Source organism: Nycticebus coucang, chromosome 1 (assembly GCF_027406575.1).
Source record: "Nycticebus coucang isolate mNycCou1 chromosome 1, mNycCou1.pri, whole genome shotgun sequence".
Taxonomy (NCBI): Eukaryota; Metazoa; Chordata; class Mammalia; order Primates; family Lorisidae; genus Nycticebus; species Nycticebus coucang.
The window spans coordinates 138,158,905-138,174,540 of record NC_069780.1 but is presented as its reverse complement, the minus strand read 5'-3'; the positions used below and the strand labels follow the sequence as shown (position 1 = coordinate 138,174,540).

At 44.6% G+C, this 15,636-nt stretch overlaps 1 protein-coding gene across 4 annotated transcripts in view; it reads right to left on the bottom strand.

The window, feature by feature from the left end:
* Positions 1-15,636, bottom strand: part of CCDC125 (coiled-coil domain containing 125) — a 61,714-nt gene that overhangs the window by 8,267 nt on the left and 37,811 nt on the right. For all 4 annotated transcript variants that reach the window (XM_053589342.1, XM_053589347.1, XM_053589350.1 and 1 more), the window contains 4 exons: positions 14,098-14,213; positions 10,078-10,185; positions 7,202-7,376; positions 521-651 (listed from right to left, as the gene is read on the bottom strand). In XM_053589342.1, coding sequence (XP_053445317.1) covers positions 521-651; positions 7,202-7,376; positions 10,078-10,185; positions 14,098-14,213 — 530 coding nt within the window. The remainder of the gene's footprint in view (positions 1-520; positions 652-7,201; positions 7,377-10,077; positions 10,186-14,097; positions 14,214-15,636) is intronic.

Genomic DNA, 15,636 nt, shown 5'->3' with positions numbered 1-15,636 from the left:
AAATAAAGGAACATGGGAGTTATAAGTTGTTTTCATACATTTATTTGCAAATAGCTAACACTCTTTAGTGATAAGTATGTTCATATAACCCGAGTCTCTTAGTGTCTTAGTGCAATCATCTGTGGAACGCGAATAACAAGACTGACTTCAGGGCTGTGGTAATGATTAAAGGATATAATGTGTGAGGAAGTGCCTTGAACACTTGAAAAACACCTGAATAAATAGTCCTGGCGCAAACTGTATATATAAATGCAGACAATAGAACTGGCTGCAGTTAGTTATAGGAGCCTCCCTCTTTTCAGAGGTAGACCTTTAAACATGCACAGAAAGAATATGGAGAGAAGGGAAAGAACATTCAGGGATGCTGAGGAGAAAACGATTATAAATCTGAAGTATTGCACACCAACTGAGAAAAGGGCATAAAAGGCAAGTACAAGTATAGAGAGAGAATGATTTGAGTTAACGGGAAGCAAACAGATTAGCTTAACCACACCTGCAACAAAAAAGCAAAGATACTAACCAAATCTATCAACATCTTGAAGACTTCTTCAGGATCATCCTGGTCTTCTGTCTGCTCGGAAGTGTTTTCTAAAGGTAGCATACCCAAGAGTTTCTGCCCTAAGGTTTTCCTACTCCTCTGCGGTGGACATCCTGAAATTGAACGTGAAACAAAAACACCTTCATTGATACACTTACAGTGAGCCAAGACCACTTCCTAAATCGGTCAGAAAGTTGTCCCCCTTAGGAGACCCTTAGGACAAGTGAGTCAGGCAGCACAGCATAGGGGATGCAAACAGCCTTCAAAGCCAGGACAGCAGTTCCAGTGAGAGAAACTGAGAGGGCTGCCCTGGCACAGGCACAACTGCCCCTTAGTGCCACTGATGGCTGCCATGAAAATGCAGCCTATTGTCACTAGATCGTCACAGTCTTCAAGAGTAGCCAGATTTGTCCCTGAACATCTTCCAGTTTTAAAAGTCAACCCCAGTCCATATTATTTGAAAACACTGTACAGACCCCACAAAACATGTTTCTAGCCTACAGAAGGCCTAGGAACCATGCCACAGACAAATATCTGGACTTGAATCCTCAGTTATCCACGCACTAACTATACCTTGGATAAGTGTTCTGAGTTTTATTTTCCTCATTTCTTAAATGAGAATAATATTGAAGAGAAGTTAGTAGGTTCGAACCCAGCCTGGGTTTTTATTTTTTCCTCACTTCTTAAATGAGAATAATAATATTAATAGAAGAAGTTCCCTACTTCTCAGGGAACTGTGTTAAATAACATACTACAGGGTCTCAGGGGAGGGAGGAATGGGGAGTTGTGTTTAGAGGTACAGAGTCTCTGGGGAGATCAAAAGTTCTAGAGCTGGATGGTGGTAGTGGTGGTGGGTTACACAACAGTGTGAATGTACTTAATGCCACTTAACAACAGTTAAAGTAGTAAACTTCACATATATATATTTTACCACAAACTAAATAACACATAGAAGCCAGGCGTGGTGGCGCACTCCTGTAAGCCTCACACTCCGGGAGGCCAAGTGGATCACCTGAGCTAAGGAGCAAGCTCAGCCTGAGCTCAAGAGTGAGACCAGCCTGAGCAAAGCGAGACTCTGTTTCTACAAAATAGAAAAAAACTAGCTGGGCATTGTGGAAGTCACCTGTAGTCCCAGCTACTTGGGAGGCTGAGACAAGAGGATTGCTTGAGCCCAAGAGTTTGAGGTTGCTATGAGCTATGATGCCACAGCATTCTACCCAGGGTGACTGAGTAAGATTCTGTCTCAAGGGTGGCGCCTGTGGCTCAGTCGGTAGGGTGCCGGCCCCATATACCGAGGGTGACGGGTTCAAACCCAGCCCCGGCCAAACTGCAACCAAAAAATAGCCGGGCGTTGTGGCGGGCGCCTGTAGTCCCAGCTGCTCGGGAGGCTGAGGCAGGAGAATCGCTTAAGCCCAGGAGTTGGAGGTTGCTGTGAGCTCTGTGATGCCATGGCGCTCTACCCGAGGGCCATAAAGTGAGACTCTGTCTCTACAAAAAAAAATAAAAAAAAAAAAAAAAAGATTCTGTCTCAAAAAAAAAAAAAAATTGAGGTTTTAAAAAGAAAATTTCAAAAATGCTTTTGTAGTGTTCTGCAAATGGTCTAATGGAACTCTGAGAGCAGGTAAGGGGAGGCCCCTTCCCTCCCAATCCTAATGAACTACAGACTGGGACTACCCTGACCTCTTCCACAAAGAACTATGAAATAGAGGGAAAGCCACGCAAACTGAGCTCTGACAGTGGCTGAATGAATCTACGCCCTATTTTCTGTCTGAAAAAAAGAGATGTGGGGCCAGGTGCAGTGGCTCATGCCTGTAATTCTACCAGTCTGGGACACCTTGGAGGCAGGTGGATTGCCTGAGATCACAGGTTCGAGACCAGCCTGAGCCAGAGTGGAAACTCTATCTCTAAAAATAGCCAGGTATGGCTCAGCGCCTGTAGCTCAAGCGGCTAAGGCGCCAGCCACATACACCAAAGCTGGCAGGTTCAAACCCAACCTGGGCCTACCAAACAACAATGACAAATACAACCAAAAAATAGCTGGGCTTTGTGTTCTGAGCGCCTGTAGTCCCAGCTACTTGGGAGGCTGAGGCAAGAGGATCACTTGAACCCAAGCGTTTGAGTTTGCTGTGAGCTAAGATACCATGGCACTCTACTGAGGGTGGCAAAGTGAGACTCTGTCTCAAAAAGAAAATAAAATTAAATAAATAAAATATACGAAAAAAATGAATGAAAGTCTTGTCACTAAGGAAAACAGAAAGACCCTCAGCAGTTGGGGTGCCAGCCACATACACCAGAGCTGGCTGGTTCAAACCGAGCCCAGGCCTGCCAAACAACAATGACAACTACAATCAAAAAATAGTTGGGCATCGTGGCGGGCGCCTGTAGTCCTGGCTACTTGGGAGGCTGAGGCAAGAGAATCCCTTACGTCCAAGAGGTTGCTGTGAGCTGTAATGCCACAGCACTCTACCAAGGTTGACATAGTGAGACTCTCTCAAAAAATAAATAAATAAATAGATAGATAAGAAAGAGCTATGAAACTTGTTTGGACTTATCATAACTGTAAGAGATGAATCAATTATTTTAAATTCTGCCTTTAGTCTCTCTCAGTGCATTACTAAAACTCAAAGAATGAGGACACATTTTCTGTGCAAAAACTCTTGTGGTTTATCAGTAGTTAAGTATGACACTGTGACTAGGCTCTATCCCTGGCTTCTGACATAGAACTCCTAAAACCCTGGTAGATGGGGCAATTAGGCAAATTTTTTGTTCTCATAGTTGGGTTACCCAGAGTTCTTAAATCCCTTGGAATTTCCTAGATGACAGGAAAATCTTCTCTTCTACTGAGACTCTTGTTAGGCTCCTGCATGGCCTCAAAATGGGGCCCAGTTGCTTATGGTTAGAAGGTTTCAGCCCCACCTTCCAACATCTGGGGAAGGAAAAGAGGTCGAAGGTTAATTTGTTCACCAATGACCCATGAATTAATCAGTCATGCCAGAGGTGGGCACAGTGGCTCATCCCTATAATTTCACTGCTTTAAGAGGCCAAGGTAAGAGGATCATTTGAACCCAGGAATTTGAGACCAGCCTGGGCAATACAGTGAGATCCCATCTCTAGAAAAAATATATTAGTGGGCAGCGCCTGTGGCTCAGTGGGTAGGGCGCTGGCCCCATATACCAAGGGTGGCAGATTCAAACCTGGCCCCGGCCAAACAGCAACCAAAAAATAGCTGGGCGTTGTGGCGGGTGCCTGTAGTCCCAGCTACTCGGGAGGCTGAGGCAAGAGAATCGCTTAAGCCCAGGAGTTGGAGGTTGCTGTGAGCTGTGTGAGGCCACGGCACTCTACTGAGGGCCATAAAGTGAGACTCCGTCTCTACAAAAAAAAAAGCCATATCATATATTTCCCCCACACACTGCTGAATATGCTTCACTCAGGTGAAAAGCCATTTTTTTTTTTTTTTTAGGTAGAGACAGAGTCTCACTGTATCACCCATGGTAGAGTGCCGTGGTGTTCACACAGCTCACAGCAACCTCTAGCTTCTAGGCTTAGGCGATTCTCTTGCCTCCGAGTAGCTGGGACTCCAGGCGCCCACCACAATGCCGGGCTATTTTTTGTTGCAGTTTGGCCAGGGCTGAGTTTGAATGAACCACCCTCGGTATATGGGGCCGGGGCCCTACTCACTGAGCCACAGGCGCTGCCCGAAAAGCCTTTTTTTAAAATTAAATCATAGCTGTATACCTTAATGCATTTATGGGGTACAATGTGCTGATTTTATATACAATTTGGAATGCTCCATCAAACTGGTTAACATAGCCTTCACCTAACTTAATTATTGTGTTAAGATATTTATACTCTACACTAAATAGATTTGACATGCACCCTTGCACCATAGGTGTGGTTCCACTGAGTACCCTCCCTCCATACAACCTCCCCCTTGCCTTCCCCTCCCCCTCCTCTTCCCTCCTTCATCCATAGTCTCATCTCTTGCCCAGACTAGAGTGCTATGGCATCATCATAGCTCACAGCAACCTGAACCTCCTGGGTTCAAGAGATCCTCCTCCCTCAGCCTCCTGAGTAGCTGGGACTACAGGTGCCTGCCACCATGCCTAGATAATTTTTCTATTTTTAGAAAAGACAAGGTTGGCTCGGTGCCCGTTGCCTAATAGTTAGGGCACCGGCCACATACACCGGTGCTGGCAGGTTCGAACCCGGCCCAGGCCTACTAAACAATAACAACAAAAAAATAGCTGGGTGTTGTGGCAGACACCTGTAGTCCCAGCTACTTGGGAGGCTGAGGCAAGACAATCACTTAAGCCCAAGAGTTTGAGGTGGCTGTATGCTGTGACGGCACTCTACCCAGGGTGACAAAGTGAGACTCTGTCTCAAAAAAACAAAGCAAAAAACAGAGACAGGGTCTTGCTCTTACTCAGGAGGCTGGTCTCAAACTCCTAACCCATATCAATCCTCCTGCCTTGGCCTCCCCAGAATGCTAGGATTACAGACATGAGCTATCACACCCTGCTATTTCATTTTGTATGAAAATACTTTATTAATTTGTTCAATTTACGATTTTTCCTCTAGTCTTCAATTTTTCTTCTGGAAGTACACATTTTAATAGTTTAATTAGATAAATACATTTAATGTATTTGTTTTTGGGGTTTGTTTTTTTTTTTTGAGACAGAGTCTCACTCTGTCACCCGGGGTAGAGTACCATGGCATTATAGCTCACAACAACCTCAAACTCTTGGATTTGAGCAATCCTCTTGCCTCAGCCTTCTGAGTAGCTGGGACTATAGGTATGTGTCACTATGCCTGGCTAGTTTTTCTATTTTTTTAAAAAAATTTATTTATATACTTTTTTGTTTGTTTGAGACAGAGTCTCAGTCACCTGGGGTTGAGTCCTGTGGCATCACAGCTCACAGGAACCTCAACTTCTTGGGCTTAAGCGATTCTCCTGCCTCAGCCTCCCAAGTAGTTGGGAAAATAGACACTGGCCACAATGTGAGGCCATTTTTAGAGATGGGGATTTGCACTTGTTCAGGTTGGTCTGGAAGTCCTGAGCTCATGCAATCCTCCTACCTCAGCCTCCCACAATGCTAGAATTATAGGGGTGAGCCACCACATCTGGCTTAAATGTCCTTTTCAATATTACTTCCTTCTTGGCAGTTCCCCTTTAATGATGTAGCTTTTTTTTTTTCTTGGAGACAGAGTCTCACTATGTTGCCCTAGGTAGAGTACTGTGGCATCATAGCTCGCAGCAACCTCCAACTCTTGGGCTTAAGTGATTCTCTTGCCTCAGCCTCCCAAGTAGCTGGGACTACAGGCACCAGCCACAATGCCTGGCTATTTTTTGGTTGCAGTTGTCGTTGTTTATCTGGCCCTGGCTGGGCTCAAACCCGCCAGCTTCGGTGTATGTGGCTGGTGCCCTACTCACTAAGCTACAGTTGCCAAGCCAATCATGTAGCACTTTGACTGTCATTTTTTCCCCACAAAATGGTCTCATTTTAATAAATAAAAGAGTACTAGAAAAGAGATGTTGGCTGGGCATGGCGGCTCACACCTGTAATCCCTGAACTCTGGGAGGCCAAAGTGGGAGGATCTGTTGAAGCCAGGAGTTGGTGACTAGCAAGGATGAGACCTTATCTCTACAAAAAAAATAGAAAAATTAGCCAGGCATGATGGTGTATGCCTGTAATCCCAGCTACTTGGAAGGCTAAGGCAAGAAGATTGCTTGAGCCCAGGAGTTTGAGGTTGCAGTGAGCTATGATCATGGCACTGCAGTCTAGCCCTGGCAACAGAGTGAGACTTTGTCTTAAAAAAAATTTTTTTTTAGGGTGGCATCTGTGGCTCAGCGAGTAGGGCGCTGGCCCCATATACCGAGGGTGGCGAGTTCAAACCCAGCCCCGACTGAACTGCAACCAAAAAATAGCAGGGCATTGTGGCAGGCGCCTGTAGTCCCAGCTGCTCTGGAGGCTGAAGCAGGAGAATCGTGAAAGTCCAAGAGCTGGAGGTTGCTGTGAGTCCTGTGACATCAAGGCACTCTACCAAAGGCGGTAAAGTGAGACTCTGTTCTCTACCAAAAAAAAAAAATAAATAAATAAATTTTTTTTAGGCGGCGCCTTTGGCTCAAGCAGCTAAGGTACCAGCCATATACACGTGAGTTGGCGAGTTCAAATCCAGCTCAGGCCCGCCAAACAACGACAGCTGCAACCAAAAAATAGCCAGGCATTGTGGCAGGCGCCTGTAATCCCAGCTACTTGGGAGGTGGAGGCAGGAGAATTGCTTGAGCCCAGGAGTTGGAGGTTGCTGTGAGCTGTGATGCCACAGCACTCTACTCAGGGCAACAGCTTGAGGGTCTGTTTCAAAAAAAAAAAAAAATTTTTAAATTTAAATTAAAAACTTTAAAAATTTAGAAAAGAAAAATGGAAGAAAAAAAAAGAGACGTTCCTGTTATGTTATGGTTTTGTTGACTCTAATGGCTCATCTGAACATATAATATCCAGTAACTTTTTTTTCCATAGTTGTTTCATTTTTAAATAAATCACAAGTATATCTGAAATTTTAATGATCTTTTTCCATGCTTCATTAAATGTTCTCCATCAAACTTGATTATAACCAGAAAAGCTACAATTATACCTGATTATTACTATTACACCTCATAGTTACCATCCTCTTTAAGGTGCTTCCAATTTATCCATTTTGTTGCTTTTTTACACATTTTATCCACTTGTGTCAATCTTAATGCCTGGTCATTTTTCCTCATTAATTGTTGCTCAAATGCAATTCTGAATGCATCTGCCATTAGGTAAGCTTCTTCTTTACTCTTCTGCAAAAGTTCCAACTGGTTTTGAAAGAAAGTTTGGGAGATGTCAGAAGCAAAACCAGAACAATTCTTAATTTGAAAGCTGAATCAAATTAACATATGCAATTTCCCTCCCTACTACTGGTCTATTGCCTATGTTTGATCTAGTTCATCTGCTTAAACTAATTAGTATTTGCCAATTCTCTTTTGCCGTAGGCAGCCCACTCTGACCTAGATTACCAGCAGTTTCCATTATGGTTCCTGTCAACTCCCTGCTAATCCAACTGTATACACTATCCTGTACAGGCCCTGTGTATGTCTTGTCCAAATCCTGGGAATGATACCAAAGGCTACATTTCACTTTGACCTTGGACCATTGTGGGCAATATCATTAACAGTAATGATAAATAGCACCCTTCCAATTCCTCTCATAGCTTACTTTGACTCTGATCAATGTGGTCTTAAGCTTTTCTTATTGCTACTGCTTAGCTGTTAGCTTGCCTGTATATGGTATAGACTTTAAATTCCATGCTTTCGGTGAAAGTAAAACAATTTTACTTTTTTTTTTTTTTTGGGCCAGGGCTGGGTTTGAACCCACCACCTCTGGAATATGGGGCCGGTGCCCCACTCCTTGAGCCACAGGTGCCACCCAGTAAAACAATTTTAGAATTAATGGTCCATATACTATTGTAATTAAAGCACATCTTTATTTTGAAACAAGGTCTTACTCTTTCACCCAGGCTGGAGTGCAGTGCTGTGACAATAGCTCAATAATTCCTGGGCTCAATAATCCTCCTGCCTTAGCCTCCAAGTAGCTGGAACTAACGGCACACCAGCTAATTTTTATTTTTATTTATTTTTTTATTTTTTTCAGACAGAGTCTCACTTTGTAGCCCTGGGCAGATTGCCATGGTATTACAGCTGACAGCAACCACAAACTTGGGCTCAAGTGATTCTCTTACCTCAGCCTTCCGAGTAGTGGGGATTACAGATGTCTGCCACAATGCCTGGCTATTTTTTTTTTCTTTCTGTAGAGACGGGGTCTCATTCTTGCTTAGGCTGGTCTCAAACTCCTGAGCTCAAGTAATCTACCCACTTGGGCCTCCCAGAGTGCTAGGATTACAGGTATGAGCCAACGCATACAGCTTAATTGTTCAAATTTTTGAGGAGATAGGGTCTTGCTATGTTCACCAGGCTGGTCTTGAACTCCTGGGCTCAAACGACCCTCCCACCTTGCCCTCTCAAAGTGCTGAGGTTACAAGTGGGAGCCACCACACCTGGCCTAAAGTCCGACTTTTTTTTTTTTTTTTTGAGACAGGGTCTCAAGCTGTCACCCTGGGTAGAGTGCTGTGGTGCTCATAGCAACCTCCAATTCCTCACAGCAGCCTCCGACTCTAGGGCTCAAGCGATCCTCTTGCCTCAGGTTTTCTATTTTTAGTAGAGATGGGGTCTCACTTTTGCTCAGGCTGGTCTCGAACTCGTGAGCTCAAGCAGTCCACCTGTCTCGGCCTCCCAGAGGCTGAGTGTTAGGATTACAGGCATGAGCCACTGTGCCCGGCCCCTAAAGCCCAATTTTAACGGCAGCTATCATTAGATGAAATGCCTAGCATGTTCATAGCACTGTGCTAAACATTATCTCCTTATTTCCTCTAGTCACACAACCTGCTGATGTAGTTGTACCCTGCATTTATTTATTTTTTTTTTTTTGTAGAGACAGAGTCTCACGGTACCGCCCTTGGGTAGAGTGCCGTGGCGTCACACGGCTCACAGCAACCTCTAACTCTTGGGCTTACGCGATTCTCCTGCCTCAGCCTCCCGAGCAGCTGGGACTACAGGTGCCCACCACAACATTCGGCTATTTTTCTGTTGCAATTTGGCCAGGGCTGGGTTTGAACCCACCACCCTCGGCATATGGGGCCGGCGCCCTACTCACTGAGCCACAGGCGCCACCCTGTACCCTGCATTTAATATAGGAAGAAAACTGAGGCTTATTCTGTCCAAAGCCAAACAACCAGTAAATAACGGAGCAAAGATGAAACCAAGGTCTGGCTGGTACAATGGTTCCTTCCAGTGTATCTTGATGCTCTTCAAATACGTTCCAAGTTTATCTCCCCATTAATCAGGGTTGCTGATCCTAGTGATTTTAAGCAGAGTGTACCTTTCCTTGTATTATATCATAATTTTAGGGTCACGTACAGATGAGAAAAATACGAATTTAGATATGTCAACTAAAAACTTAGACAAATGGGGCGGTGCCTGTGGCTCAGTCGGAAAAGCGCTGGCCCCATATGCCGAGGGTGGCGGGTTCAAGCCCAGCCCCGGCTGAACTGCAACCAAAAAATAGCTGGGCGTTGTGGCGGGCGCCTGTAGTCCCAGCTACTAGGGAGGCTGAGGCAAAGAGAATCGCTTAGGCCCAGGAGTTGGAGGTTGCTGTGAGCTGTGTGATGCCATGGCACTCTACTGAGGGCCATAAAGTGAGACTCTATCTCTACAAAAAAAAAAAAAAAAAAACTTAGACAAATGACTTCGGATGGTTTCAAACATCATCTCAAATGCTGTTTGTAGTTTGGAACCATGTAAATAAAATCCAGTTGATAAATTAATACTATCATATAAAACTAAGCATAAATTCCATAGCCATTAACTACTGATGAAGTTGATTATTATAGCTAGTTCCATTTATTCTACTCCTAGTAGAGAAACAAAATCAAAGTTAACAGCTGTTGAGATGATGCGATACCTCTTGTTTGAGCTGAAGAAGCATTTTCCGAGTGGATGCTGCCATTTTGGCACAAGAGCAGGGGCTCCCTCCAGGTCCATGACAGAGGCAGGCTCCAAGGACTGCAAGCTTTAAATCCAGAACATTACTAAGTGTCACACTTTTGGCTGCACACAAACACAGGGGCACCCACACACACCCATGCACATTACTATTCAAACACCTAATCCAAAGAAACTGGAAAGGAAAAAGAAAAAAGAAGAAAGCTGAGACCAGTTTTACGATCCAAGTGGAAATGAACTACGAGTGAGCAAAGACTGCCATTACTTCGAACAAAAACGTAAAGTAATTTTACCTATCTTCATTTCACTCTTAAAACCCTTAATCCTGATATCAGTCCCTATGATTTTGAGACCTTGGCAGGAGTTTAGCTTGGGACTAGTCAGTGGTTAACAGTAACATCCATGGCATGGGTTTTCTGTGATGGTTTGGTCCTGATGCCTAGAATTCACTAGTGTCAGTTCAGAATATGAATGAATTTTGTTTTTGGTTTTGTTTTGCAGTTTTTTGGCCGGGGCTGGGTTTGAACCTGCCACCTCCGGCATATGGGGCCAGTGCCCTACTCCTTTGAGCCACAGGCGCTGCCCAGAATATGAATGAATTTTAATTTGTTAATAAGGAACACAATCATCCCTATACTGCTAAAAGAAATGAATAGTCCATATTGGTCACTTTTTTTTTTTTTAAGAGACAGAGTCTCACTTTGTTGTCGTTGGTAGAGTGCTGTGGCCTCACACAGCTCACGGCAACCTCCAACTCCCGAGCTTAGGGGATTCTCTTGCCTCAGCCTCCAGAGTAGCTGGGACTACAGGCGCCCGCTACAACACCGGCTATTTTGACTTTTGTTATTGTTGAAGTTGTCGTTGTTTAGGTGGCCCGGGGCGGGTTCGAAGCCACCACCCTCGGTGTACGTGGCCAGCGCCATAACCACTGTGCCATGGGTGCTAAACCATATGGGTCACTTCTGTATAAATAAAAACAAAATTTCAAAGCCCTTTAAATTTATTTTTTAATCTTTTTTTTTTTTTTTTTTTTTTTTGTCGGGGCCGGGTTTGAACCTGCCACCTCCAGTATATGGGGCCAATGCCCTATTCCTTGAGCCACAGGCGCCACCCCCTTTTATTTTTTTGAAACAGCGTCTCACTCTTACTGCTCAGGCTCAAGTGCCATCACATCATAGCTCATAGCAACCTCAAACTCCTGGGCAAGAGATCCTCTTATCTCAGCCATCCTCTCATCTTAGCCTCCAGAGGAGCTCAGACTACAGGCACCTGCCACAACATCCAGCTAATTTTTCTATTTTTAGTAAAGATGGTGTCTTGCTCTTGCTCAGACTGGTCTTAAACTTCTGAGCTCAAGCACTTTACCTGGCTAAGTGCCTATAGCTCAGGGACTAGGGTGCCAGCCACATACAACAGAGCTGGCGGGTTTGAATCCAGTCTGGGCCTGCCAAACAACAATGACAACTACAACCAAAAAATAGCCGGGCATTGTAGCAGGCGCCTGTAGTCCCAGCTACTTGGGAAGCTGAAGCAAGAGCTTCGCTTAAGCCCAAGAGTTTGAGGTTGCTGTGAGCTGTGACTCAATAGCACTCTACCTGGAGCGAAATAGTGAGACTCTGTCTCAAAAATAAATAAATATATAAAAAAGCACACCACCCAACTCAGTCTCATAGAATGCTAGGATTACAGACTTAAGTATTGGCAGGTCTGCCCTTTTAAATTTATTTATTCAAGGGGAAAGTTAAGCCTTACAGATTGACCTTTTATTGTGTGAAGGGGGAAGTTAAGCCCTGGAGCCTTAGTCACTTAGCATGTTTCTACTCACATTATAGATTAATCCTCTTCCTCATTGTTCTTGATCTCTAAATGACTAGCAGAGACTAGAGACCAGATCTTCCCTGCTTCAATCACGGATCTGTTACAGATTAACTGCTTCCTTTATTATCCTGTACCTAACTCAGACCAGATGGTGCCCAAGACCCCACAAATTATATCTGCAGTGTAATTTATTCACTGAAGAAAAAGACCATCTCAACTAATCAGATTGTTGTAACTATGTGTTAGACTTTACATAAAAAGATGTTGCAATTGTGTTAAAATTCCCTAACCTTCCTCTATGTAGGCACTCCCAAACTCCTACACTTTGGAACGCTGACTTCCATTCTTTGGAAACTGTTCTTCCTGAACAGCTTGTCCTCAAACTTTGCACTTGAATAAACTCCTTTTATTAAAATTAGATTCTAATCCTTCTGGTTACTTTAAGTTGGCACTTGACTGACCATTGCAGCTGGAAGAAAAGTTAAAAATCTTACTTTTCTTTTAATCCTTTTTGGGAGTTAACCACAAGTTACTTTTCCCAACATATTCCAATAAATACCAATTTAACATGGGCAATCTACGCAACGTGGTGTGTCGTATCTTTCCTCATATGGAACTTACTATAAAATTATTACCTAAGCTTCTTCTTGTTCTTGTAAGTCTTATGTAGATAACCCAGTGTAACATATAATCCTGTTGTAGATACTTTTTTTTGGAGAAAGAGTTTCATTTTGTCACCTTCGGTAGAGTGCTATGGCATCACAGCTCACAGCAACCTCCAACTCCTGGTCTTAGGTGATTCTCTTGCCTCAGCCTCCCAAGTAGCTGCCTGCCACAACACCCAGCTATTTTTTGTTGCAGTTTGGCCAGGGCCGGGTTTGAACCTGCCACTTTCAGTATATGGGCCAGCGCCCTACCCAACAGGTGACGCCCTGTTGTAGAGACTTTTAAGGAGGAAAATTCCGGCGGCGCCTGTGGCTCAGTGAGTAGGGCGCTGGCCCCATATGCCGAGGGTGGCGGGTTCAAACCCAGCCCCGGCCAAACCGCAACAAAAAAAAAATAGCCGGGTGTTGTGGCGGATCTACTATGCTACTAGCTGGGGAACTTTGGGTAAATTACTTAACTTCTCTGTGCCACTTGTAAAGTGGGGATTATAATCGTACCAACTTTATTGGGTAGTTGTAAGGATTAAATATGTCCATTTATGTTAAAGCACTCAGAACAACATATTGCACTAGGTAGGTGTTTGCTATTATTATTAACGATCACTTTTTTTGAAATCCCACAGTGTGTGAGTGGCAGCCTCTCTCACTCCACTGTAATGATTATTTCTTACGAGTACCAGGACCCTTCTTTTCTTTTTTGAAATAGGGTCTTGCTCTATTACCCAGGCTGGAGTGCAGTGGTGTCATCATAGCTCACTGCTACTTCAAACTCCTGGGCTCAAGTGATCCTCAGCCTCCTGAATAGCTGGGACTATAGGCACACCCTACCATGTCCAGCTACATTTTTTATTTTTTGTAGGGATAGGGTCTTGCTATGTTGCCCAGCCTGGTCTTAAAATTCCTGGCCTCATGTAATCCTCCTACCTCAGCTTCCCAAAGTGCTGAGATTACAGGCATGAGCCACTGCACCTAGCCCCAGGGACCCTTTTGGCCCTATTTGCCAAACTCCCACAGTGCAGCCATTAGCAATGAATGCATCAGCAGACTTTTTATTCTTAACCTGGCTCTACCACTGATGGAACCTGTCACCTCAGAAAAGTAATGAAACTTATCTGAGTCTGGGAATAACATCTGCTTTGCAGTCCCCAAAGAGTACTATGAAGATCACAAGGGACAATGTGTATCAAAGCTCTCTGAAACCATAAGCCCTAACCCAGATGTGAGACACTACTAACAGAGCTTCTTTTAGAGCTGTAAAAATAAGAAAGAAATAGGGCGGGAAGTGGTGAAAACATTCCCTAATGTCCAAAGATGTCCCACACAAGGGCACGGTATCAGCGAGGTGGAAGAACTGACCTGGGCAAGCCCACTGGCCTCTCTCAATCTAAATCGCTGCAGTATGTGCTATCCTGGAACATGTACCCAAGAGCAAGGGCAGAAAGAAAAGGGAAGTAGAAAATTTCCTTCCTGTTCAACTCTCATACATGCTTACCCACCTCAAGACCTGAAACCTCTGCGAAGCCACTTTTATCTTGGCACATGTTTTCCTGAGCCATCTTCTGCTGTTTGAGATCAAGCATGGCAAGGGCCTCCAAATGCTGTTGATTTAAGACTAGAAAGGGCCATATTAGAAAGTGTTAGTTTTGAAGTCTAACTCCAGCCTCATCCAATCTTGTTATACCAACAGGACATACTCATTTCTTTCTTTCTTTTTTTTTCTTTTTGAGGCAGTCGAGTGCCATAGCTCACAGCAACCTCAAACTTTTGGGCTCAAGAGATCCTCTTGCCTCAATCTCCCCAGTAGCTGGGACTATAGGTTCCCATGGAAACACCCAGCTATTTTTTTTTTTTTTTGTAGAGACAGAGTCTCACTCTATGGCCCTCGGTAGAGTGCCGTGGCCTCACACAGCTCACAGCAACCTCCAACTCCTGGGCTTAGGCGATTCTCTTGCCTCAGCCTCCCGAGTAGCTGGGACTACAGGCACCCGCCACAACGCCCGGCTATTTTTTGGGTTGCAGTTTGGTCGGGGCCGGGTTTGAACCCACCATCCTCGGTATATGGGGCCGGCACCTTACCGACTGAGCCACAGGAGCCGCCCAACACCCAGCTATTTTTAAAAGATGAGGTCTCACTCTTGCTCAGGCTGGTTTCAAACTCCTGAGCTCAGGCAATCCACCCGCCTCAGCCTCCTAAAGTGCTAGGATTATAGGTGTGAGCCACCAGGCGGCGCCTGACACACTCATTTCTTATAAGCAATGCATAAATAATAGACATTACCCACAAGATTTGGCTCCATCCAGAAAACCTATCTGCTAAAAAAGTAGGCAGCATGTGAGATAATGTATATGTAATACTAGGTGAGATGTTATTATTATTTTATTTATTTATTTATGTTTTGAGACAGAGTCTGATTATGTCACCGTCGGTAGAGTGCTGTGCTGTCACAGCTCACAACAACCTCAAACTCTTGGGCTTAAGCTGTTCTTTTGCCTCAGCCTCCCAAGCAGCTGGGACTACAGGTGCCCCCCCCCAACACACCAGCTATTTTTTAGTTGTAGTCATTGTTGTTCAGCAAGCCCAGGCTGAATTTGAGCCCGCCAGCTCTGGTGTATGTGGCTGGCACCCTAGCTGCTGAGCTACAGGTGCCAAGCCGAGCCAAGATGTTATTATTTTTAATGTGGGAGCATCTTAACTTTGCAGTAGAATTTTACTCCTTGTTTGCTCTTGGAAAATTTGCAGGATTTTCAAAAAGAAAATATGAAAAGCAATTTGGCTGGGTGCAGTGGCTCATGCTTGTAATCCTAGCACCCTGGGAGGTCGAAGTGGGTAGACTGCTTGAGCTCAGGAGTTCGAGACCAGCCTGACCAAGAGCAAGACCCCGTCTCTAGAAATAACCAGGCATTATGGTGGGCACCTGTATTCCCAGCCACTCGGGAGGCTGAGGCAAGAGGACGGTTTGAGCCCAAGAGTTTGAGGTTGCTCTGAACCACGATGCCATGACACTCTACCCAAGGCGACAGAGTAAGACTCTGTC